General features: G+C 45.5%; 1 protein-coding gene and 1 pseudogene across 3 annotated transcripts in view; both read left to right on the top strand.

Annotated features, from left to right (window-relative positions):
- Positions 1-1,848: 1,848 nt before the first annotated feature.
- TMTC4 (transmembrane O-mannosyltransferase targeting cadherins 4) overlaps positions 1,849-26,743 on the top strand; it is a 64,906-nt gene continuing 40,011 nt past the window's right edge. For 2 of the 3 annotated variants that reach the window (XM_027065179.2, XM_027065178.2), the window contains exons 1-5: positions 2,006-2,176; positions 7,906-8,121; positions 12,591-12,706; positions 13,776-13,992; positions 20,051-20,138. In XM_027065179.2, the coding sequence (XP_026920980.1) occupies positions 7,960-8,121; positions 12,591-12,706; positions 13,776-13,992; positions 20,051-20,138 (583 nt within the window). In that variant the 5' untranslated portion in view covers positions 2,006-2,176; positions 7,906-7,959. Of the gene's footprint in view, positions 1,986-2,005; positions 2,177-7,905; positions 8,122-12,590; positions 12,707-13,775; positions 13,993-20,050; positions 20,139-26,743 lie in introns of those variants that run through there. The other variant, XM_027065177.2, reaches the window with a different exon arrangement.
- LOC113601205 (uncharacterized) lies at positions 12,923-13,019 on the top strand (annotated as a pseudogene).

Below are 26,743 nucleotides of genomic sequence, written 5' to 3'. Positions count from 1 at the left end.
TTTTCACCATTTATTTTTGTACTTTATTAAGTCTAGAGACAATCAGCAAAACAACAAATTAGGCTGATTCATAATGTTTGTCAATTTTTCTATAGTGTAAATACCCTCACCACAGCTGATTGCAATCTGCTTGTGTGACATCGCTGAGTGGGTTAGGAAGACACATGCACAGCAGCATGGCATCATACGTGGCCTTGGAGATGGAAAGAAGTGGACAGACTTGATAGACATTTAGCAGGTAGAATCTTGGTGATTTGCTATATGCCAAGGGTGAAGGCACAGTTTAGGAAATACTGGGCAGGTGGTGGTACCGTCACTATTAGAGGGAGACCTGAGGAGGAGAAAGCAGTGAAAGCATGCTTTCTATCCCAACTGCTAGTGACACAACAAGGTGGAAGCTAGATAAGTAGGGGCTGGAGTTGTTAAGTCTGCAGTTGAAACTGAGAATTTTTCCACACAGAGAAAAATTGTGGCATGGAAGGACTGAGACCTTAACCATATGCCCTCCGGAGATCATCGAGCAGCAGATGAGCAAAGTAAGGAGCCTGGGGGAAAACAGGAGAGCAGCACACCACTATCACCAAAAGAAGTGTGTTTTGAGGAAGAAAGAATTTTTTTGAGAGACCAAGTAAAATGAGAAAAGAGAGTGTCCTTTGGATTTAGTGATTGTGGATGACTATAGGAAATGCAGTTACAGTAGAATGTGGAAACCAGGAAGTCACTGCCAGTTGAAGACTAAAAAGGGGAGGGCGGGGGGGGGGGGGACGGGCAGCTCTTTTAACTTCAGTTATGAAGAGTAGGAGAGGGGGCAGGGTGGCAGCTGGAAGGGCAGGGTAAGGTGGGGGGTGGGGGGCAAGGAAGGCTTAGGACTGATTAAATGCTGATGATACGGATCCAGCCAAGAGGGAGAGATTGATCTCAGGCTGGACTCTGATACTGGGGGTGGAGGTGGAGGTGGAAGTGAGGAATGGGGAGGGCGGAATCCGTGCTTTAAGGATGTGTGTAGGTTTGGGGGTGAAAAATGCAAAAAGTTTCTTTTTTTTTTAACATTTACTTATTATTGAGAGACAGAGAGACACAGAGTGTGAGCAGGGGAGGGATAGAGAGAGGGGGAGACATGGAATCTGAAGTAGGCTCCAGGCTCTGAGCTGTCAGCACAGAGCCCCACGCAGGGCTTGAACTCACAAACTGCGAGATCATGACCTGAGATGAAGTCAGTCGCTTAACCCACTGAGCCACCCAGGCGCCCCAAAAGTTCCTTTTTCTTGAGGCAAGAGACAGTCTCAGTAATCTACTGAGATGGGAGTTACTGGAGGGCAGAGTGGCAATCCGGTTGGGAGTTAAAAGTTGAGAACAAAGTGACTACTGGTGAATGGATGGACGACTGAATGTCTCATCGGGCCAGGTGAAGAATCAAGACCTGAGTCCAGAAAGAGGGTCTGTTAAAAACAATAGGCGGCAGGGCCTCGGAAGGAAGTTCTGGTGAACCTACAAATTGGAAACAACTCCTCCCAGACAGGAAGAAGTCAGGCAGAATGTGGAGACACGCAAATCTGGAACAACTCCTCCCTGCCAGGAAGAGCCCTGACGGTTCTCCTCCAGCTCCCTTTCCTGCAAGGACTCTGCAGTCCCACCGCGGAGCGCCACCCACAGTGCGAGAAGCGCGAAACCCACAGGGAGCAAGCTCCCGCGCCCGCGGACTGGAGGAGGCGGCCCCGCCCACGCGGCCCGCCTCCAGGGGCCAGGCTGGGGCCGCCCCTTCCCGCCCCGGCACCGCCCGGCCTCCGCGCCTGGAACTCCGCTTCCTGCTCTCCCGCCGACGCCTTCTGTCGCTGCGCCTCTTTCGCCGCCGTGTAGCGCCTTCTGGCCCGACGTCACCGGCGCTTCCGCCAATGAGCTGAAGAGGAACGAGCTGCGGCGTGAAAGTGACCACAGGAGCAGCCAATGGCCGCGAGGAGAGGGCGGGCCGAGGCGGGAGTGTGTGAGTGAGCGCCCGCACGCGTGGGGGAGCTGCGGACGGTGCGGGCGGCGCGCGGCGCAGGAAGGGGGGCGCGGCAGGGGGCGGGGGCGCGGCGCGGGCGGCCCCTCCCCCTGCCCAGCTCCGGGCGGGCGCCGAGAGCGGCCAGAGTTTACGCGCCCTGGAGGGAGATGCGGCCGCCGCTCGGGCTCCTTGCAGGTAATGCGTGGGGCGGCCCCTGCAGGGCCGAGTGGCCGAGTGTGCTGCGAGACGAGCATAGTTGGGCGCGGAGCGGACGCGGGGTCCTCGCTGTCGCCGCGCCCCGAGCCCCGCGGGCCGGCCCGGGTCCGGCGGTGGTGCCGCTGGGAGTTGGCTCCAGGACCTGGGCTGCGACCGGGGCCAGGGTCACGGGGGACGCGAGTCCCAAGCGCCCCGGTGTAAGCTACACACGGGACAATGGGCGCGGCGTGGAGGGTACGCGCTCCTCCTGCCCGCGCCCGGGCTCCTGTGCTCCCTCCGCCTGGGGCCGTGGTCACCGCTGCCACCCCTGCCTGCTCCAACTGCACGGGCGCTCCGTCGCCCCCGGGGCGTACCAGGCGTCTGCGGTGCGTCCCAGGAGTGGCCACCTGGCCGTGGAGCCCCGCGCCTGGCCGCCAGCTGGCCGTGGCGCGGGCGATGGCTGGGCACAGCCGGGCCTGTTGGCCGCCTGCCCTAGGTTAAAGGCGGCTCCCCTGCAGCGCCGCGAGTGCCAGCTCCTCCGCGCTGGCTGCCGAGCGGAGCGACGGCAGAACCGCGTGCCACCGGCCCGGGCGCCCGGGGCCAACGAGCTGCCACTTCCCCGCGCGGGCTTGGAGTTTAGGGAAGCCGAGCAGGTGGTGCAGCCGCCGCCTCACCTCCTGCGAACTCCGCGGGGCTTCTGGTCGTGTTGATGTTTTGACTGTGGGCTGTGTGTGTTTCTTTCTTTCTTTCTTTCTTTCTTTCTTTCTTTCTTTCTTTCTTTCTTTCTTTCTTTCTTCCTTCCTTCCTTCCTTCCTTCCTTCCTTCCTTCCTTCCTTCCTTTCTTTCTTCCTTTCTTCCTTCCTTTCTTCCTTTCTTCCTTTCTTCCTTTTTTAATCACACACAAAAGGAGGGAGTAGTTAGAAAAAAGATCTAGCCAGCGCGCTGTGAATCATCCCACACAGTTATCTCTGGGAGAGCAGATGGAAGGGGAGAATTCCTTGAGGAACAATTACAGTAACGACTGACTGGATCCCTTCTCTGTCCCCTCGCCCTGCAGTCCTGACCTTGCCTGGCACACCCAAATCGACGTGGGGTGAAGTGGTGCCAGCTGACTTAGAGGGAGAAATGGCTACAAGCTAGCAAGCTGGAAACTTTCTGGGACAGTGTAACTGTGAATGCCGAACCACACACAGTCCTTCTTGCTGTAGGCAGGCATGGCTCTCACCTGTTACTGAATTAAAAAGCAGAAAGGTGATCACAAGAGGAAGATACTTTGAGTAGCATTTTTTTCAGTGCTGCATTGTGGGGAGCGGTGGAGATGACAGGCTCCCAAAACTTGAAGCCCCCAAGAGAGGAGCAGCCAGCTAACCTCTCCAGATGCTGGGTCACAAATGATGGTGTTCTTTAGTCTGATTTCCAGAAGCACTGTCTCATCGCAGCCTGGCAGAGGGCAGCTTGCGTTTGGATGGATTGTTACTGATGAGGTAGAAAGGTCGGCCAGAGGCCAGCAGGCCCTTCCATGCATGTGGAAAAATATTCTGCAGTGGGTAACTGCTGCTCATAGTCCCAGGGCGAATCCTTTAGATTGGTCTCACCATCCCCATTTCCTGCAGTCTGAGGCTGCTATGTCAGTTGTCACTGGGTCCCTAGGGTTCACAGCTCAGTGACATTCCTTTTGGGAGGTGGAGTCCTTGTTTTTTTGACCATTGATGATTTATGAATTTATTTGAACCCCCTGAAAATAGAGGCTTCATATTAAAAGTTTTGAGAAATTGAGAATAAAGAGCCTTCTGCTTCATTCCAAAATTCAGTTACTTCTAGGGCCAGTTAATTCTGAACAGTGTGAAATCAGCACAGGATTCAGATAGGGATCAGAGCAGCAGTTTTACCACTTGAAAAACTGGCTGTAGCACCACTGGGACTGAGCCTGAGACCTCCGTGACACTCCCTTCTTTGCACTTCATATGGTGAACTTACCATCCCACCCCAGAGCCAGGACTCCCAGGCAGGACACCTGGAGGGGAGAAATAAGACCGTGTACTTGGTGACCTAGCAAGAGAAAAACAGAAAGTGCACCTTCCTATTTCATGGCTTGTGTACAAAAAAAAAGAGGTGGAGGGGCAGGTCAACCTGTCTGTACCACCTCACTCAGGGAGGGCTTCTTTAACTTGAGCACCAAGACTGGCTGGGATCATCAGAACAAAGGCTGCTTTCCTGTTGGAGGAAGGGAGGTTGGAGCAGGGTCACTGTATTAGACTGTGCCATTTATGCAGGACATTCAGACATTGGCCAAGGAGGCAGTGCCCTGGGCCCATCCAAGGAAGGACACCCTTCTCTCAGTTACATTGGGACAGTTGGATGGGCTACTGCTGGTCTCAGTTGGTAAAACCATCTGCAGGAATAAAGAATTGATAGCAACATCTCTATTCCCAAGACAGGAGATCAGGGATGAAGCACTGGGAACTAGATTCTCCAAAATAGTAACAAGAATGGGAAGTAATTGTTTCCATACATTCTTTCCTTTAATCCTCTGACAACCTCCCAAAGTTATGCGGTGGTACCCTGTTGTACCAGTGAGGATTTGAGCCTTAGAAAGACTGAGAAGCTCAAGGTCTCAAAGGTAGTGAGTCCACCTCCTCCTGCCTCGAGAGCCCACCCTCTTAACCCCAGTGCTGCCCTCTGAGAACTTTGCATGGGTTCCTGACACATTGTAGATTTTATGGCATTTGCTAATCTGCAGTATTTTCTGAACCATTCCACTGTATACATTAACCATAACGCCTTAAATAAAAAAAGGGCATTTGGGAGTATTTTCAGGGACAGCAAAGTAGCAGGAACCTTGGAGACTCAGGAGGGAAGCCGCAATAGAAGTCTTGCAATGTAGGACTTGCTGATGTCCCTGCAGTAGAAGAAGGGGAGATCATTCTGAGATTAACCCAACCATCCTGGTGATGCTTCAGGAGTCCCGGCCTGGCCCACCAGGGCGCTGCAGATGTTTGAGTCCATGGTCTGCCTTCCATATATCTCTGCTATTGCCTGAGTACCAAAAACATTCATTGTATTCAATGAATAAAGATTCATTGTATTACAAATAATCTGAAATGAAAAGTGGGGCAGGACAGCTCATGTAGGAGCACAGATTATGTGTCTTGCTTCCGTGTTCTTCCTATAAGAATTGGAACCTCACGACAACCTTTTGTGAAATAATATTCAGATGTTTGGGCCCATAGCAGGTAACATCAAGACCAGCTCTATTGTGCATTTAAAACTGTCGCATTTTCCTCCACGTTAATTTTCCAAATCCAAGAACACTTTTATTCCCTTCATGTGAAGTCATGCCATCTTTCTAACTACATGGTCTTTATGATTTCTTTTTCACATTGTTTTTGTTTTGCTTTGCTTTTTTAGTAGCAATTTCTTATTTTAAAAAAATTTTTGAAGTTTTTATTTATTTATTTTTGAGAGAGAGACAGAGCAGGGGAGGGGCAGAAAGAGAGGGACAGAGAGAGAATCCCAAGCAAGCTCCGCACTGTCAGCACAGTGCCCAGTGCAGGCTTGGACCCATGAACCGTGAGATCATGACCTGAGCCAAAACAAAGAGCTGGACGCTTAACCAACTGAGCCCCCTAGGTGCCTCTTTAGCAGCAGTTTCTTTAGCTGAAATGTAGACACAGCAGTTGGCCTGCATGGTGACCTATAAGGTGTTTGCAGCTATAATTTGGGTTGAATCAATGGTTTACCCTTTCATTGGGAAAGACAAAGGCAGCAGATAGGAGCTGGGATATTTCCCACCAGCACTTGCTAAGAGTGAATTACATTAAGTGGAGAAGCTTGAGGGACCAGCAGTGAGAGATACAAAGTCTTTCCTCTCTGGGTTGTAAATCTGGACCTCTTTTCAGCACCCGGAAAGGGACAGTGTTATCATAGGATGATGTGTCCCATTGACCGTTGGATCTTTTTCCACATTCACTCAGATAAAAGCCAGAGAAAAGATGCCTGTGACCTCAGATGGCCTGACTTCTCATTTGGCTGACTTCTCATTGATTCCATAGTCTGGGGTAGTCCCTTGGAGGCCTAGAGACAAAGACATCTAAACTGTCTTCACAATCAAGGGGTTTGGGATTCTCCTCCACCTTTGCCCAAAAGGACTGGAGCCAGGGCCCTTACTAATGTAGATAATAAACAAAATATTTGTATTTAAAAATTAATACTAATATTAGGATTTAAAAAATAGTTCTGTGTCTGTGCTTTTACCCTTAAAGAAAGTGCTTGTAACCATAGTTAACCTCCCCTCAGCAGTCATTAAAGCCAGACAGCAGTTCTCAGCGCCTCAGGTGGCTATCCTGTGGAATGACAACCATGTTAGGTACAACAATTATCCCCAGTTTAGAGGCAAGGAAACTGAGGTCAGAGAGGTTAAGTAGCTTGTCCATAGTTACCCAGGATTGGAACCTGAACACTTTGAGCCAAACATGATTCGGTCAATCCAAAGAAAGCACCTGTTGGAGGTATAGTGGAGATAGAGACAGATAAAATGTGATTCGCAGGGTAGTTTTGTATTTGGGCAAATTCCAAAGCAGGGGGTTCTCAGGCAGCTGTCACCACTGGAAAGCTCTTACGCCTTGCTGAGTGTCACAGGAAGTAGACTCTGAAAGGACAAGGCCATAGAACGAATAAATGGCAAGGCAGAGAGACCAACCGTTCTGGCTTTAACATTTTTCCTGTTTGAAAGAAAAGTTAAAAAATAAGAGGGTATTTTTAACTTGACTCTTTCACCAACGTTGAAGGTCGTATTCTTACCTGGGATAGCTTCCCCCTCTTCTCCTTTAGGATTTGGCTCAGCTCTTTCTGAACTAAGATATTGTCCTAGACTGGTCAGTCTATAGTGTTCTCTCCTTCGTCCGTCTGTGTGTGAACCCCTCACCTGGCCATAGATCATGTGTCCTGCCTGATCATCTGTGTTAAAACTCTTCTCTCTGCCAGATTTTCTGCTAACTGACATGAGTAACTGAGTTCTAGAGAGACTCTAAGCTCTCTCAGAATCAGGACCATGTTTTATACCCTACCACACATGCACGCACCATGTGCTAAGACTTAACAAGGAATATTTATTGATTTCTCTGGATTGGATGAAGCAACATGGTAACTTCAAAAAAAATTTTTTTTTTAATGTTTTATTTTTTAAAAGAGAGAGAGAGAGAGACAGTGTGTGAGTTGGGGAGGGACAGAGAGAGAGGGAGATACAGAATCCAAAGCAGGTTCCAGGCTCTGAGCTGTTAGCACAGAGCCCGATGCGGGGCTTGAGTCCATGAACCACAAGATCATGACCTGAGCCGAAGTCAGATGCTTAACCAACTGAGCCACTCAGGCACCCTGGTAACTTTTTTTTTTTTTTTTTTTTACTTTGGTGTAAACTGGTTCAAGGACTATAAAAACAATTTGCCTTATGGGGTTGATAGGTATAGGATTTCCTTAAATCAGCATGTCTCAAGATAATCAAGTATCAGAAACCCAAGGACTTGTGATTCGGTGGTTGCAGTTAGGCCCAGGAGAATTTACATGTGTCCCAGTGACCCTTCTGCCCAGTAGACTCTGAAAACCACATCTTAAAGTTTGTAATGACCAGATCCTATACACTCACATTGTAGGTGACTGTCTAGTTTCTACTCATTGCAGAAACTTTCCTAACTGTGTTGATGGATATTTGTGTTGTGTCATTTTTCTCATAGATTTCTAACCAGCATGATGCTGGAGCAAGAGGCTGGCAGCCAGCAGTTTTCAAAATGGCCGAGTTGGACGCTGATTTGGGTCACATCATCCCCTCTTCTGTGCTTGCCCCTTTCTGGGCTAAGTTAGTAGTGGGATTTGTTTCCCTTGTATGTTTTGCACGCAGCTACGATGGAGATTTTGTCTTTGATGACTCTGAAGCTATCATTAACAATAAGGTTTGTATGGTAACCCCTTTTTGGTAAACTTGTGTTAATCATTTGCCTGTTTCTCATTAGTAATCTAAGTTCGTGTTGAATAATTCTCTATTTGACCTTGGTTAAGCATTTGCCTGGGCCCCAACTGTGTTGTAGATTTCCCATCTCTTTTAGGTAGCATCTTTGTGATTTAGGGCCTCTTTTATTGTTTATTGTTTACGGTCTCCAGCCCCTGCCTGACCTCAGGCTTTACCCTCACCACGTACCCCATCCGACGTCCCAGTCTACACACACATCAGAGAGACCATTACTCTCAGTTTACAAGGCAAGGAAGGGCATTGCAGACTAAGTATTTCAGATTTTATGACAGATTTCTAGAATCCTAGGCCACAGCTGTTTTCCCCCTCCCCCCACCCCAACATGCACTTGCTGCAGTGATGGACCAGTCTGATCACCTGCCAAGAGGTGCGTCCATCTGCGTCCGTTCGCAGCAGCAGGCAGGGAGTTGGCTTCTTCTTTGTCCTTTGCTGATAGCATCAGGACAGCCTGCTGGCAGGCGCTGGAGAATAAGGAGTGTGCTGTCGGTGGAAGCTGCAGTTTCTGCCCATTTCGTGTTTGGAGACTCAAATTTGCTGAGTTTGCAAAATCCCAGCCAGTTTTGCTCTCCAGTGGGTGCTATATCAGTGCAGGGAAAATGCCTGTCTTTCACTAGCTAGAGAGAGGGAGAAAGAAATAGGTTTGGAGAAAGGAAAGAAAAAGATTCAAGGGAACTAAAAGAAAATCAGACAAGAGCCTTGGAGGCAGGGAGAGCCCAGGAGAAGAAATGCGGAAATGGCACAGATTTGTGACCTCTCAGTTATTCAGCAGTTATTTCGTGTGTGTGTGTCTGCACCAGTGAAGACAGCCCAAAGGAATAGCCTAATATATTTCTCTCCAGGCGGTGCAGTTGTAGCAACTCGGTAACACTGTTGTTGAAATTTTGAAGTCATGGATTCTCCCAAATGAGCAAAACCTCATTTTCATATTGAAATGTTGAGAAAAATTCTCTGTGACCAACATGTATGTGTGATGGTGACAGTGAGGTTGGAAGGGAGGGGTGACTTTTGTAAGTTTTTTATTTGTAACGTCTTGTATGTACTGATTTTCTCTATTTTATGATGCAGACTATCAACCAACCTTGATGTTTAGTTTTTTTTTAATTTTATTTATTTTGAGAGAGAGAGAGAGAGCATGTACATGAGCAAGCCTGAGTGGGGGAGGGGCAGAGAGAGGGGGGGACAAAGAACCCCAAGCAGGCTCTGCCCTGTCAGCACAGAGCCCAACGCGGGGCTTGAGCTCACAAACCGTGAAATCATGACCTGAGCCGAAATCAAGAGTCAGATGCCAGACCCACTGAGCCACCCTGGTGCCCCAATGTTTGTTTTTAATTCAGGTTCTTCACTTATAAGTTTCCTCAAGTTCACCCAGCAGTTACTGTAGATGTTTGTTTCTTTTTAAACCACGCTTAAAAGAAAAAAGTAGTAGCTCCTAGCAACTACATCCCATCGGTGGTTTTATAGCTGCAGGATTGCTTTGCTAACAAGGAAAGGAGAACATGACTTAATTTTTAAAGCCCGTTCTTCATTTCATTAAGAGTTTCTTCACTCTTCCACTTTTACAAAGTGGAAGATACATAAAGTGTTCACTTAGATCATTATATCGAAGGGGGCACCTTGGTGACTTGTCAGTTAAATGTCTGACTTCAGCTCGGGTCATGATCTCATGGTTCGTGAGTTCGAGCCCCACATCGGGCTTCCTGCTGTCAGTGCAGAGCCCACTTTGGATCCTCTGTCTCCTTCTCTGTGCCCCTCCCCCACTCTTGCTCATGCGCACTCTCTGTCTCAAAAATAAATAAACATTAAAAAATTAAAAAGTAAATAACATTTAAAAATTAAAAAGAAAAAAACCTTACGTGGAAGAACTTTGATGAACAAGGCAGGGGAAAGCACAAGCCCTGTTGTATGCGGGATGGCCTGGGACATGGTTATTCTTCCCTCCGTGTGGGGTAAGGCCGATGAAGCCATTTTGTGGCCCTGCTGCACATTGTCTTGGCAGTGTTTTCTAGAGCATCACACTGTGCTTCTTTGTTAACTTGCTAGCCCTCCTTTTTTCCTTTCCTGTTTAATGAAAGGCTCCGCTCTGTTCATTGGCGCTGTGCCCACAGTAATGTGAAACAGGCTGTTCCTGGGTTTTATTGGTGTTAAAGACTGTTTTCCAGATGCTTCCTTGTAGTGTTGAGTTGCCTTTTTTCATTGAGATGATGGTTTTCTTTGAGACAGTGGAGTTAGCAGGAATTTCAGACACAACGTCTTTTCCTTAAATCATTGTGAAGAGAAATGGACCTTTCTTCCTGCAGCGCGCCCTGCTGTGTGTAGGCTACACCTAATCAAATATTTAGAGCTTTGTTGGTGTTCATTTTCTGCTCAAATGGAGGGAAAGATCCTCTGCCCAGCTCCTTCACAGGTGAGCAGGTACTTCTGGGACAGTGCAGAAGAAGATGGGCTTCCAATTTTGTAACCAGACTTGTGGGTAGTTTGCAAGACCTTCATGAAATACCGGACTGACTGTTAGAAGAGGGGTCAGTATGCTCAAGGTCTCTGAAGCCAATACCCAATGAAGTGAAATTCACCCACAAGTGGATATCAGGTGACCAACTTTGCCTCTGTCGCACATCTTCAAGCCCTTTCCCTTTGATCAGTAAGCACTTAAGTACTGAGTACTTACTGAAGTCCCTGTGTGCCATGGACACTGCTTGCTTCTTTGTCCCAGCCATGATTTGACACATTTCTGCTTGAGACTTTCCCCACCTTGGTTGTTAGAAGCTGCAGGGACTGTCCAGTTTGGATGCAGACGTGGGCAGAGGGTCTCTTCTCAGGTGCACCCACCTACTGGAGTCAGGAGCTAATCACACAAGAGGCCGAGGTCTGGAGGCAGCCAGGCAGCCCCCTCTCCCCCGCAAAGTGTCTAGCGGTGTGATTTGTGGGCGTGCTTCTGGCTGCAGAGCCCCAAACCTGGGAGCCCCCCTGGGTGTCCGTGAGCCTTGCAGTCTCCTTTAAAGCATTCTTTTTTGCTTATGTTAATCAGTGCTAATCTGGTCACTGCAGGGAAGAGTCTGGACTGATACACTTAGTGGTGCTTAGCATGTCATAATTTCTAGTCCCTAAAATATTCCTGTTTGTTATGCTTTGAAGAGAAAATTAGTATTTGCTTTTATTGCTTATTCTGCAATGCCTTCTCTGCCTCTCTTCTTGTCAGACACAGTTTAAACAATCTAGTTCTACATTTAAATGTTTTTTAAAAAGATGCATTTTTCAGGGCACCTGGGTGGCTCAGTTGGTTGAGTGTCTGATTTGGGCTCAGGTCGTGATCTCACAGTTCATGAGTTCAAGCCCCACGTCGGGCTTGCTGCTGTCAACCTGTCAGTGCAGAGCCCGCTTTGGATCCTCTGTCTTCCTCACTCTGCCCCTTCCCTGCTTGTGTGCTCCCCAAAATAAATGAATGTATATTTTTTAAATATGCGTTTTTAAGCGTCTGTAGCACAGGACCAAATTAAATTGCCTTAATAGTAAAATAGATGTCATTTTTTAATAATTAGTGATTTTTATCTTTAAAAATTAGATGGAAGTTGTTTTTTCTTTCATTTTTCTTCCTGTTTAGCTAGGATTCAAAAATAGACAATATATGCTTATCCAGTCAAATTTTAACTGAAATGTTTTAGGAAAATTGCCTTCTGTATTGAATATGAAAGAGGCATTAGTTTATTCAACATGGATTAAGCACTTTCTGTATACTCCCCACCCACATAATGTGGCCCCGGGGCCTCACCCCCAGTCCAGTGGGGCAGACAGATGGTAGTTAGAGATGATAAACCGCCAGGGTGCCAGGCACTGTGAGGACAGGTGTGCGATGCCCTGAGGCCCATGGAAGGAGAATTGCATCAGCTGAGGAAGGTCATAGCCTGCTGGCCGAACGTGAACGGCAGGAGATGCTGGGCTGTGAGGAGCTGAGGGGTAACTGTCTGGTGGACACCTACGTGTGCACATCCTTGGGGAAGGGTGGCAGCAGGTGCTGTGTGGGGACCGGACAAAGGTCAGAGTCCACGAGATGAGCAGGCAGAGCTCGGCGGGAGCCAGAGCACCCTGGGCTGCGGTATCCACATCAGGACGTCGGCTTTGTCCTGGGGGTGGGGGGAGCCATCTGGGTGTTTTAAGCAAGGTTGGATGGGTGACCCAATTTGCAGGTTGGAGAGATTAGCTGGGAGAACGTGCTGGAGGGAGGCCTGACCGTATCCTTGGTGAGAGGTGGCAGTGGCTTGACTCAGGGCTAATGGGAGAGATGGACCAAAGGGGAATGAGCAGCTCTAAGGAAGAGCTCCTGGTGAGGGCTTAAACATGGGGTGAGAGGGAGTCATGACACCTTTGTCCTGAATGCCCTCTACTGTGTCCCTGCAGGACCTCCGAGCGGAAACGCCCCTTGGGGACCTGTGGCATCATGACTTCTGGGGCAGTAGGCTGAGCAGCAACACCAGCCACAAGTCCTACCGCCCTCTGACCGTCCTGACTTTCAGGTGAGGTATGACAGCGCGGGCTGCATAGGATGCTGTGCCAGGTTCTGTGTGACAAGGCTCCTGGTGTGGGCGAGTGGAGCCGGTGGATCCTGGGGAAGAACAGACCACTCACTCATATGGGTCTCCGAGGAGTACATGCTAATTCCAGCTGTTAGGGGTAGGTCCCAGCAACATGGGGAGAACGAGCCTGAGGAACCACGACTCCAGGGCTCGCTTGTCCAGGACAGATCCTAAAAGTGGAAGGATGCAGGGAAGATGAACGTGGCCCCTGTGCGAGGGTGATGTGCAAATTAGCGGAACGTTCCACATTTTGCATGTTTGTTGGAGATTGGACCTTTGCTGGTTGCCACTGGAGAAACCATGTGAGTCAAGGCAACACGTGGCGTCTAAGGAAATTGTGGGGTTTTTTCCACTGTAAAAATGATAATAACAAGGTAAAAATCTTCCTGCTGTTACCAAGTCAATATGCAAATACAAAATAAAGCTAAAAGCACCCTCCCCCACCTCCCCATCTGCATTGAATAGATGTGTTCACCTCCCCAAAGTTCCCATTCATAGCTGTTTCAGGTGCATTCAGTACTTATGTACAGATCTCTCAGAAGCACAGAAATGATGAATTAGAACTGCTGGTAACTGAAAAGCAGTCAGAAATGTGTTTTGTTGGACGGATGAGAATGTGTTTTGTTGGACAGAAAGCTGGTGGACGAACTACCAAGGAGTACTTTTTGTTTTTTGGATAAGCAAGTTACGTGACTGTCTTCAATCCAGGTCCCTGTGGGGTAGCCAAGAGTAAGGTGTGCTGTGTCATATCATCTTGGGAGGCAATCTTGCCTTTTTAGGGCTTAAGAAATTGTTTAGCTTTCCTTCTGCTTTTCCTCTCCACGTGTTTTCTGACACACTTGTCTGACATGCTCTTATCTGCTCTTTTTCCCCCAGTAGTTATGTTCTTGCCCTTTCTACATCTCCTCCCTTTAACACTGTCAGTCACCAGCCTTCTTCCTTCAGATGCTTTGCATTTTATTTTGTACACTTCTGCGCACCTGGTATGAACCCCTTTCGCTCACTACAGGATTAACTACTATTTGTCCGGAGGCTTCTACCCCATGAGTTTCCACGTGGTCAACATCCTCCTGCATGGCGGCATCTCTGTCCTCATGGTGGACGTCTTCTCCGTGCTGTTTGGCGGCCTGCAGTACAGCAGTAGAGGCCGGCGGTTGAACCTGGCCCCCAGATCCTCCCTGTTGGCCGCTCTGCTGTTCGCTGCACATCCGGTACACACTGAGTGTGTAAGTAGTGTCCGTCCGTGGCCTCTGTACTTGTGTCAGGACAAGGAGCCTTTCGTACGTTGGCTCATTCCCTAAAGTAGGCTGCCCTTGAATGGTCTTATTGCTGTAGAAAGCATATGGTGCTAAACGCTGCCAGATGCTTGAAATGACTCTGTGTAGGTCCGACAGGTCTTTCTCTCTTAGGAAAGATGCAGAGTCCCAGGTGGGCAAAGACTTCGTAATCATGGTGTGATCTTTGGTGATACTTTCTGTTTCCTCTATATGACTACGCTGTAAAGGGTAAATGATGCATGTGTAGGTGTTGAATATTTAAATATTAAATAGACACCTGGTTTGGGGGTCTGAAGGTCAGAAGCTAAGAACTCGTCTTCAGCAAAGGGTCAGACGCAGTATTCCTGTTTTCACCGAGAACTGTCTCGTTTTCAAAATACTTTCTCGTGCTTAATGTAATTGTAATGGAACTGCTGGGAGAGTGGACGGGCCACTTTACAGCAGAGGAATGGCCTGGGAAGACAAATAACACATCTTCCTCAGGTCCATCACATAGCTGGCAGATGTCGGGGTGGAACTTGAAACCTGGTGTCGCAGGCTCACACTGAGGGCATGAGGGCACACTTGGAGTTGTGCTGGAAATCTCTGCTGGGATTGGTCAGGAGCTCTCCTCACCTGCTTTGCACCCCCCTCCACCCCCCACTCTTCACTACCTGGATTATTCTCCCACTGAAGGGCTTGGCCCAGGTGACGGGGCAGCTCCTAACAGGGCCGTAACCTGCTCTCCTGTGGGCCACACCTGTATTCCGTGGAGCTGCTGCTGGATATATTCGGTACAAACTGTGTTGGGATTTACCCAGATGTATGGGGATTTCAGGAGCCACCCTACCCCCGCCCACCACAGATCCCTTTGAAAATAAAAGTCTGTATGTATGCTTGAGGTAAAAGATTTGATTTTAGCCATTCACTCTGTGTAATGAAGTACCTGCGTGTAAAATACTACATGTTCCTTATTACTTCTCTGCAATAGATTTCTACATTTCGTGTGTATTTAAACCCCCACACTTAACTGAATACATTGAGCATCTTGAAGTGAGTTTCAAAATATTGAGCAGAATTTAGTGTTCTGCTTTTGTTAAACTCTTTGTTCTTTGGTATTAAGAGGATTGTAGAGTTGTTATCACAACCTTCTAGTATCTTATTACTTCATAGCTTTTTTAAAAAAAATCATAATGTTTTACTTCAGCAAATTCGGAGGACTGACAATCTGGAAACTGTGGTGAAAGATTCGTTATTGTCTATTTATATATAACGGTAACCAAATTAGAATTTGCTTCCATGTGATTTCTCCTTATGGCTTAAGTGTTTGTTGGGACCCAGAAATAGTGTACGGGTTGGTCAGAAAAAAGGGAATTTCTGGCAGAAGTACTGATTTACAGTTTTGGTCCTCATTTAATTTAGTGTGATCTTAAAGCAAAATAAATATTTGAGTTATTAACCAAAGAAACTTTTCTAAAATTCTGATTTTATATATTGAGAAGTTAGTTTATAGAAAATTTTGAAATGCCAGCGAGTGTAACTGGATGTACACACACACACACACACACACACACACACCAGTAAATGCAATCTGGGAACATATTAACCCTAAAATTCTGCATCTGAAGTATTTAAAAAGAAGCCAAGGGAGATCTAGCTATAGGAGAGTAGGGAATTTTTGAGAAAAATCTCTTCATCTCCCCCACCCCTCCATTCCATCAAAGTCATTCAAACTCAAACCGCAAGAAAAAATTATGGATCATTAAAAATTAGCATTCTTTTTTTTTTAGGTTATGTTTATTTATTTATTCTGAAAGAGAGAGCAGGAGAGGGATAGAGAGAGAGGAAGACAGAGAATCCCAAGCAGGCTCCACATTCGCTCAGGATGGAGCCCGACACAGAACTGGATCTCACAACCATGAGATCATAACCTGAGTGAAATCAAGAGTCGGATGCTTAACCGACTGAGCCACCCACACACCCCCAAAATTAGCATTCTTAAAACAGACTATTTGTATGTTCATCTTTCATTGTCGTGGCCAATAGTATTGTTTCCTCCTATCTACACCCACTCATTATCCCCCACTCTCCATTTAACACAGCTGTAAAAATAAGCAAAAAGCAGGGCCCAAGGAGCTAGGTGGAAAGAGAGCCTGTCGAAGCCCCCAGGCCAGTGCTGGGGGAGTAGCCCTGGGCTTCAGGCTCCAGGCTGGACCAGGGTCCTGCATGACTGTCCTTGGCGCAGCGCCCCCCAGCTGAACAGTGATCTAGGATGAGGACTCGGGGGTGGGAGTCATTGTGCTTCTGTTTTCATTTACTAAGGGAAAGCAACAGCAATGTGGCCCCTCCAGGTTTTAGTAATATAAATTTCTTTGTATTAACATTTATGTGTTTTGTGCCTTCTTGATATTAACTTTGAGGATGTTTTTGTCCACTGCAAATAAGAACCTAAATTTCCCGGTCTTCTAGGGTGACCAGCCATCCAGTTTGCCCCATATTCAGGGAGTTCTGCGGCCTGGGACTTTCCATTCTGAAACTGGGACCGTCCCAGGCAAACCAGGATGAGTTGGTCACCCTATAGTCTTCCCACCTATTGCTCCCCAACTGGTAATGAAATAATTGTAATTAGTGGTATTTGCTCCTCAACTAATACTGAATGCCTCTCGTTTTCCAATGTGCCACCCCAAATCACTCCAGGGTGTTCGTAGGTGTATAAGACCTCCGACAGACCAGTCATCAGGGAGGGTTGCTCTTGTCTGTGGCCAGCAGGATGGAGGCCCAGGGGACACTAGTGCCACCATAGATTTTCCTTTTCCTCAGAGCATTGGTAAGGATTTCAAGTTGCCTGAATTTGGTATCAAAGAGGGAAGCTCAGGCCTCCTTAGGAATTCTGTCCATGTATGAAGCCAAAGTTTAATACTGAAGGAATTAGGTGGGGAAGCATTCCCCCTTTCCCTTCCTCTGATTCCTTCTTGCCATCCCTATGCAAATACACCACCTGCTCTATGGATTTGAGGGAATTGCAATGATTTCTCTAGAAAACCCTGATGTGAGTGTTCCAGGTTATCTCTGAAGAGGTGGAAAATTTTCCCTTCCTCATTTCTAGGTTCTTTGGCTGGCCTAATAATTAGATTGACATAAGACAGATCAACAGGAGAAAAACAAATTTAATTTCTGGAGCCCCATAAAAGTATGAGATTCAAAGAAGTGACCAAAGCAGGAACCTTTTCTAAATTTGTGAAGAATTGGTAAGACAAAGGGATGTGGGATTGGGGTAGTGAATTAGTGAAGAAGTAACAGGGGCTGTTTACGTAGATTTTTCCAGCCCTAAATTCCCTACTTCTGGTGATAGGGATACCTTCTACACTCCTGATAGAAGGAGGCTACTTTTCACAGGGGAGATTTATTTCCTGCTTTCAGTGGGATAAAGGATGGTCAGATCGTCCATCTAGTATTCGCTGTTTCTCAAGTACCTTTAATTCAAGATAATCAGTATGCCAAAGTGGCATATCTAAGGTGGAAGAGTCTGTTACCTTTCCTTTGTAAGAAAAAAAATAGCCTTTGTAAAGACTTTTGCCTGAAAATACATACCACAGATAACAGGGAAGGAAAATAATATCTTTCCATACTGTTGTCAATTCCCCAAACAATTGGACACAGTGCCTCCCTCCTTGGATAGCCTTAAATTTTTTTTCTGTGAAGTCTCTCTTTAATTATAATGTCAAAAATTCTTTGTAAGGACTAAAAACTCTTTTGCTTTAAAACACCAGCCATTCTTTTTAAAATGTGTTTTTATTTTTGTCAGACAATGTCATGTACATACATTGCTTAAAGACTTGGGAGTATTTTCACCAGTTACCCAACGAATGTTTATTTTCTAAATAGATTTGTGTAATGGGATGCCTGGATAGTTTAGTCAGTTAAGTGTCTGACTCCTGATTTTGGCTCAAGTCACGATCTCTCTGTTCATGAGCTTGAGCCCCGCATCGGACTCTGCACTGACAGTGCAGGGCCTGCTTGGGATTCTCTTTCTCTCCCCCTCTCTCTGCCCCTCCTCTGCTCATATGCTCATTCACTCTCTCTCTCTCTCTTTCTCAAAAATAAATAAAACTTTAAAAACATTTTTTAAGTTTATATAGGTTTAAAAGTTCATTTTAGTGTAGATCTTTAAATGTACCTTAGCTACCTAGATAATAAGTAGTTTAGGCTGGTTGTTTTCACCCCATCCCTAGTATTTATAGGAACACTACGCTTCCCTCATTCATTTGAAGAAACTTTGTTCTCTGACCCCTCACAACCCCATTCCCTGCTTCCCCTGAGTCCCTTGCCTTAGGGACCACTTTGGATAAGCTTCTCTGCATTGGTTTGGATAATTTTCTGTTCCGTAAGGGTTTGGGATTCAGGGCCATCCTCAGCCCCTGTAGGTAGTCTCAGAAGGAAGATGCCCCTCCTTTCCCTCTCATTGTCCTGGGGGGTGGGGATGGTCCCCTGCTCTCTTTGTCACCACAGTGCTATGGAGCCAAAACCTGCCTCACCCTGGGCTCCTATGCCCTTTGTTTCTTTCTGCTCCCCATGCTTCTGGAAGCACACATCAAGAGTCATGCAGGGAGCTAACCGTGAGCAGTATCTACTGTGTGCCAGCTCTGTTTGGTTTACCTGCATCCCTGATTTTACTGTGTCCCTGATTGAGTGAGTTGCAGGCTGGAGTATTCAAGAACTCTCATTGCGTACTCACTTCGTTCCTGAAGTTAATTGTACTGTTCAACCCTCCGGCATATTGGCATACTTGTTCCAGATCCATTGAAGCTTTGTTTGTCCTTAGCTTCCTTCTTGGGAGGTGTTTTTCACGTGGGTGGCATTCACAGGTTGGATTCCTCAGCCCCTTCAATCCTAGTGATTGTGTGACTCCTTGGGATGCCACACGCACTGCCGTCAGGAGTTAACAATCAGCATGGAAAATCACCCTCAGCGTTTCATATCTAGCAGGGTAGCATGGGAATGCTGCTAAAATAGCCATCTCTTGTCCACACACTTGGGAATCGAATGTAATTGTAGTCATTTTAATATTCTTTGTGTAGTCTCTTCTCTCCATTTATAGCATAGTCTTTATTCTGTCCCACATAATCATAGTATCTGTCCTTTAAGAAAAGATAAACTTACCAGCTATTGGGGTGACACCTAGAGAATCCAGAGAATACCAGAGAATTTGGTACGTGTCACATCCAGGTGCTAGTTCGTTAGCAGAGCGTGCCACATTAACTAGACCCACACTCCTGAGTGGAGTTGTGTGTCTTTCTCTGCCAGGAGATGCTTGGAGAACAATTACTGATGTGACATGAGACATGAATTTCACATTTGCTTTGTTATCACTAAGGTAAAGAAGGGAAGGGCAGTCATGAGAGAAAGAGATGGTTGATATTTTATTCTGTTTTCATCTTATTTCTCAATCCCTTTTGAAGCATTCTGCTTTCCGGGTTAACCCAAGTTTTGGTCTCGAAGGGAGGAGGAGGGGCAGAGGTAGCACTGAACCACTGTTCCTGTGTCTTTCTCTATTTGCCCAGTGACCTGCAACATTAATTTCCCAGCTTTCCTTCATGTTTCCAATCAAATTTTCTTTAGTAAATATTATGCCCTTTGAGCTGATAACATTTTCCAATTATAAATCCACTTTGGGGATATCAGCAGCACAGGCCTCTGGGCTCTAGGGTGCGGTGTGCTGTGACAGAGCTCTCATGGCCCACGTGCATCGCCGACTGTGTCCTGCTCCCAGAACGGCCATCAGCACGACCCTGCCAGTCCCGCTCTCTTGGGAGCAGCTAGCTCAAGTCCTAGACCAAAGAGGGAAAAGAAAAACCAATCATAAGATAAGACCACAGGGCTGCTGTGTAGTCAGCACAGATTATTTTAATAGATGGAAGAATCTAGTAAGGTTTTTGCCTTTCGTTTCTAAGAAATTTTTTATACATTTAGGATTTAAAAAAAATTTTTTTTTTTTACCTAAATCTATTTTTCTTCTCCTTCTTTTAAGGTTGCTGGTGTTGTCGGCCGTGCAGACCTCCTGGGTGCCCTGTTCTTTCTGTTATCTTTCCTTGGCTACTGTAAAGCATTTAGAGAAAGTAAGCATGATATTTGCCTTCTTATGTTTAAGATGGGAAATTAATCCATTTATATAATTTTATCACTTTGCGAGGATGTGGGTCAAAAAGTCTCTCTTTAGATATGTGTTTACTCCATTGCTTTTTTAATAATACAAACTTCATACATTAGTGTTCACACGGGGCCATTCTATTGAGTGGTGAAACCAAGAGCTTCTGCTCTAACACAGTCGTGGTTGATTTTTGTAATTTTATTGGCAGTAAAATTGTAGGGGAAGCACCTTTGTTTAGTCTTTATTAAAACCTCTCAGTGGGGGGCGCCTGGGTGGCTCAGTCGGTTGAGCGTCCGACTTCAGCCCAGGTCATGATCTCGCGGTCCGTGGGTTCGAGCCCCGCATCGGGCTCTGTGCTGACAGCTCGGAGCATGGAGCCTGTTTCAGATTCTGTGTCTCCCTCTCTCTCTGACCCTCCCCTGTTCATGCTCTGTCTCTCTCTGTCTCAAAAATAAATAAGCATTAAAAAAAAAAAATTTTAAAAAAAAAAAAAACCTCTCAGTGGAAAAAAAAAACCAAAAATGCTGGAACAGATGACTAGCTGTGGATAGGTACCTGGATTATCAAATTCTTGCTTTAATCATTGGAGTGTTATTAGTACTTACAAAGAAAGTCATTGTTGCTGGAATTGAAATGACTCATTGGGTATGTGTGTCGGGGTGGGGGCATGGAGGAATGTCTTCGGACAGCATAGCAGGTGCACTTACTGAGACGCAGAGAATCCCTTTATGGCTCTGCTCATTAGATGGACTCCAGTCATCCCCAAGTCAAGTCATACCTTCCAGGTTGCTCGATCATAGACAGTGGGTGTGATGAACTTGGCTTATGTAGTAGTCATACCTGCCAGCTCCAGCAACAGTTACGTGTCCAGTTTCTGTATCTGAAGAAGTTAGAAGTTTATGGACTGTAGAACTCTCCTTATGTGTCACAATCAATGATTTATATCAGGGGTTGGGGTGAAGGGAAAAGAAGGAAGGCTCCAGGGATGATTTCCTCTGGAATATCCTCAGTACCTTGGCCTCCTTGAGGTTTTTCCACAATTTCTCAAGGCTCAGGTATGGTCCAGGGTCCAGGACTTTCCTGTTATTGTCATATACGAATGCTTGTTCTTTGGTACCTTCTGTGAATTAATCCCTTGTTGATCACAAAGAGCAAACCACTCATTCATAATGTTGTGTGTGCTGGGGCTGGTGACATTGAAATCTCAGGGCTGGTAAATAGCAGGCAGGCAGGCAGGAGTCGGGGTGGTCCCATGGGCCAAATCAAGCCCGTTAGCTCTTCTCATGTGGCCTGCAAGCTAAGAATGATTTTTTTTTTTCCAAAATACACATTGAGCCATTGCTACCTAATTTAATGATCACGTGTTCAGGCAAATTTTAAGAATGATTTTTATAACTTTTTTTTTTTTACCATTTCAAAAATGGTAGTTTCTTTTTTTTCCATAATTAAATTTACACACCTTCCAACCACAAGTATTACAAAAGAAAGTTAAAAAAAAATCATATCTTACAGATCCTAAACTTGTCTTCAGCATTTAGCTCAAAGATCTCACCATCCTCAAAAAATTGTTCTCCTGCTAAACTCATGAGCTAAAAGTTCCGTCCAAGTAGTGACAAGACAGTCTTTGCTAGCCCATGGTCATTCTCTTATTTCTTTTTTTAATTTTATTTATTTATTTTGAGAGAGAGTGGGAATGGGATAGGGACTGAGGGAGCAGACAGAATCCCAAGCAGACTCCACACTATCAGCACAGAGCCTGATGCAGGTCTCAAACTCACAAACTGTGAGATCATGACCTGAGCCGAAATCAGGAGTCAGACACTCAACTGACTGAGCCACCCAGGCACCCCTAGCCAATGGTCATTCTTGTCCCATTTTCCCCAGCCAGACAGGTCTGAACAGCAGAGTAAGGCTTGATTGGGGGGTGAGGGAGGAGGGCTAATTTTCCCCAGTACAAGATGGCATCTGGAGCTTGATGGGAACTTGAGAGGCTTGAGGGAAGGGTCCAGGCCCTGTATTTAGTCAGAGTCCCTGCTGGAGGAAGGGGAAGAGAAAGAAGAAGAATGCTTGGCATGCTTGTGGTGTTTGTGTGTCTTTTTATGAGCTTTTCTTCATTTTCTTCCGCATCTTCTTGGCCATCACCATACCTGGTCCTACCATGCCATGTGCCAAGGGATTCACAGGAGGCATGCCAGGAACAGGAGGTGGGTAGGGACCTAGGGGTGAGCACCCTGGATCCCCTGGTTGTGGTACAAGATGAGGGGTGCACCCAGGGGGAAAGCTGGATCCCCCAGCAGCTGCTGGGGGAGTTGGAAAGAGGTCTGGAGGACAGGCAAGATTGGAACCTCCAGGGATTTGGCCCCAGCTTGCTGGCACTGGGGTTTCAACTGTTGAGGTATTTTTCTTCCAGCCTTTACACTGCTGTCTGGGCTTGACTCCTCCTCGACTCTCTGATTTTTACATTTTTAAGTGGCTGGGAAATAAAAACCAATAGTAACCTATTGTGACATATAAAAAATGACATGAAATTCAGATTCCAGTGCCCACATATAAAGTTTTATTGAGACATAGGCACACCCACTTATTTTCATTCTGTCTGGGACTGATTTTGCCCTACAACGTCAGTTCCATAATGTCGACACAGGCCACCTAGCCTGAAAGCCTAAGACACTTACTGCCCAGTCCTTTGCAAAGTTTGCCAATGTCTGAGACAGATGATTTTCAGGGTTGTTGTCACCATCTGAGTGGTTCCAAATTTTTTTTAGTAATGATTAATACAGGTTTCCAGAAGAAAATTTTTTACTTATAAACATAGATGACTTTGCTGTTAATATAATAGCAGCCATTTATTGGCTATATCTAGTGGCACATGTATATGTGTGTATGTTGTATGTGTGTGTGTGTGTGTGTGTGTATATATACGCTTTCTCATTTAAGTATGTAACAGTCTTTGTGGAATTACTTCCCCATTTTTCCAGATGTAGGACTGACAGTTTAAGTAACTTTTTCAGGGTCACACAGCTACTTATGGCAGAACTGGGTTCACACTGGAGTCTAACTCACTTCAAAGCCAACGGCAGCTGCCTTGTGTTCCTCTGCTTCCCTGTACTCATTGGACCAATGAGGCAAAGCTTATCAAAACCATCATTAAAAATAGCCAGGAGGGGGACACCTGGCTGGCTCAGTCAGAAGAGCGTGTGACTCTTGATCTCAGGGTCATGAGTTCAAGCCCCACATTGGGTGTGGAGATTACTGAAATAAATAAATAAACTTAAAAAGAAATAGCCAGGAGGTACATTCAGTTCTACTAACAAATTGGTAAATTATTAGGCATGATAATGGCATCACAGGTATGTTTTGAAAACAGTTCTATTAGAGACTCATGGTGAAATATTTGTGGATGAAATGGTATAATGTCTGCGATTTGCTTCAAATTAATCTGAGGGGAGGCAGGAAGCATGTGGCCAGACTGACCAGAAGTCGATCATTATTCGAGCTAAATTAGGGGGATATAAGGGTCCCTACTGTCATACCTACACTTTGGATGTTTTTTGTTTTTGTTTTTGTTTTTAAATAGTTGTTTTCTTTTTAAAGGCCAGGTGAGTCACCAGATTAAGCATCAACAGATTTTAATGACATGCTTTTTTAATCTTTAAAACATTGTGCTTATCTCAGACATCCAGAAATCCATTTCTAAGGATTTTTTTCCTTTCAACCTTACACGAAACAAATCAGTAGTTAATGACGTGGGACCATCCCTGAGGCCTGAGGTTCTGCCTCTCCTGAGGTCTCTGTGTGTTTGGAAGACAACCATTTAGAAGGTTGAACAACATCTCCTTCGTTTTCTCCCTCCCCGCAACTCCCAGGTGGTGTCCATCCCCACAGTAAGTGTCAGCGGGGCTACTTAACCTTAACATTTGCTTTCAGGATTCTGAAAGAGTTTCTAACACAGTTTGCCTTTCAAAAAGTGCTATCCTAAGGCGAAAATGACCCAAGGACCAGATTCTTGTGATATTTTAATGTCCTGTATATTAGTGGGAGTTCCCTAGCAAAACAAAGACTTAGTTATATTATTTAAATCCCCATAGACTTTTCCTCCCTTATTTTTCTTGTGATAAAATATACGTAACATCAAATTGACCATTTTAACCATTTTAAATGTACCAGTTCAGTGCATTAAATATATTCCCACTGTTCAACCATCACCATTGTCCATCTCCAGAACTTTTTCATCTTGCAAAAGTGAAACTCTGTACCCATTAAACAGCAACTCCCTGCTCCCCCTTCCTTAGCCCCTGGAGAACACCATTCTACTTTCTGTCCATGAGTTTGACTGTTCTAGGTACCTCATAGAAGTAGATTCATACAATATTTGTCCTTTTGTGTCTGGCTTATTTTACTGAGCATAACACCCTCAAGGTTCATCTATGTATTAGCAGGTGTCCGAATTTTTTTCAAAGCTGAATAATTCCATTGTATGTATATATCACGATTTATTTATCTGCCAGTGGGCATTTGGGTCCTTTCTACCTTTTGGCTACTGTGAGTACTGCTTTGAACATTGGTGTACCCAATAGACTTTTTCAAAAAATGAACAATAGACTTCTTTTAAACCTTATTTTTTTTTCTACAAAAAGATTTAGGCAGGGTTGTAAATTCTTCTAGCACAAGCTGTGTTGTTTTGATGTTCTATGCATTGTACCTAGAACATCCATATAGAAACTACCTGTAGTTCCCAAGGGTGGACTGGAGTTGGCCTGTGAGATTTTTCACTCACTGCCCGTCCTCCATCCCATCCTGTACAGGCTGAACATGGGGCAGATTATGTCTTGGAGCATCAGTTGTCTCAGACCTGCAGCTCTGCTGAGACACAGCAGAAGGGTGACCCCAGTGGCCCCAGACTGCACCATGCTTACCGAGGACTTGGTTACACCCAAACACCCTGCATCCCCCTTTGTTACCATTATTTTATCATACTGAGATAAAACCACCAGTTTTCTTCTGACTCACCATGTTTCTGATAGAGCAGAGGTTGGGGACAGCTGAACAGAACAGCTTCAAGTACAGAGAATACTGGTGGTAACTTTTCTTCCTGAAACTGAAAGTTAACTTAGCAATTAGACATGTCCAGCTCTTCCTGGGGTCGGTATCTCCCCACCTATGGTGATCATAAAACTCCTAAGATACACATGGCCCCGCGGATCTGGTAGGGGGAGCAGTAGGATGACAGAGTGCACCTGCCCCAGCCTCATAGCACATTGAGTACCATTTTGTGGCTTTTCCATAAGACCCAATCGGAATGGGGAAGTGGGAGAGGGGGAGAGAGTCCATTTTCTACTCACTCTTATGCTCATTATAGACGGTGGCACTTCACGTTCTTAAGTTGCCAAATAAATCTGCATTGGTAATTACAGAGGATAATTTATTCATCATATTTCTCCTAAATAAAATTAAAAATTAAATCTGTTGGCCTTTATCAAAGACAACTCTAAAGTTGTAATGAAGAATCAATCATTTTATTAATTTTAACACATCCCTCCCTTAAAGACTCTATTCCCTATACTGAATGCCTGTCAAAGACATCAGAAGGTTTTTTTTGAAGAAAATACTAAATGTTGATAGATTTTAACATGTGGGACACATAATTTAGGAGATAGAATAAAATGTCTCACTATTTCTCAAGATTACTCAGGTGGATTAGTGAAAAAACTATCAGAAGACTAACAGTTCTTCTATCAAGTGTGAACTGATACATTTATTAGCCTCCTTTAGTGTGGACTATTCTCAGAGAATGGTGAAAAACTAAAGACATCTTATATTCTTTCCCTGGTTCCTTTAGTATTTACCTTCCCCCCCCCTTCATTTCACAAATGTACATATTCTGACGTATGCATCTGTGTTAAACTCATTTGTAAATCACAAAATTATCTCCAAGAGCCATCTCTACAGAAGATAATTTTTTTAATAAAGCCTTTGGAAACTAATACCAAAGGTAAAAGTGTTTTAACGTGTGATGGCTTTTCAACTAATACATTGATTCTTGAGAAATTGGTGAAGTATATTCCAGTCTGGATGGAACTGTGTTAACAGTAGTAGCAACATGATCTTTCTTTTTTGGTTCAGTAGCATTCCTTTGACATTTGTTGTGTTTGCTTTAAAAATGGAAAGAGATTGTTGGGCCTTTAATGTTACATGTGAAATGTTTTCAAGAAAGTTAACCTGGAAATACTTCATGTTTGCACACAGATAGCAGTGGTAAATGTGGCTTCTGTGGAGAGCCTTTTAAGAATCTGAGTAGATTTTCATTAGGTTGAAGTTCCTTAGGACAGAAGACAGATGGATCAATAAGGAAAAAGGTTTTCTGTTGACCTCTTGTCTACAGGTCACCCCACCTTCCCAGGATCTGTTTTCCTGTTCACTTGAACCCCCTTCAGGAAAAGGCAAGGGTAAATGAAAATGAGGCCTGTGGCCCTGCTTCCAGACTGAAGTGAATGGCCTTCTACAGTCTCTGTCAGCTTATTTAATCATTGGAAAATATAGAGCTATGAGGTTGCCCCTCTCCACACATCCAGC

The sequence above is a fragment of the Acinonyx jubatus genome, chromosome A1 (genome assembly GCF_027475565.1).
Source record: "Acinonyx jubatus isolate Ajub_Pintada_27869175 chromosome A1, VMU_Ajub_asm_v1.0, whole genome shotgun sequence".
Classification (NCBI taxonomy): domain Eukaryota; kingdom Metazoa; phylum Chordata; class Mammalia; order Carnivora; family Felidae; genus Acinonyx; species Acinonyx jubatus.
This window is presented reverse-complemented; position numbering and strand designations above follow the sequence as displayed.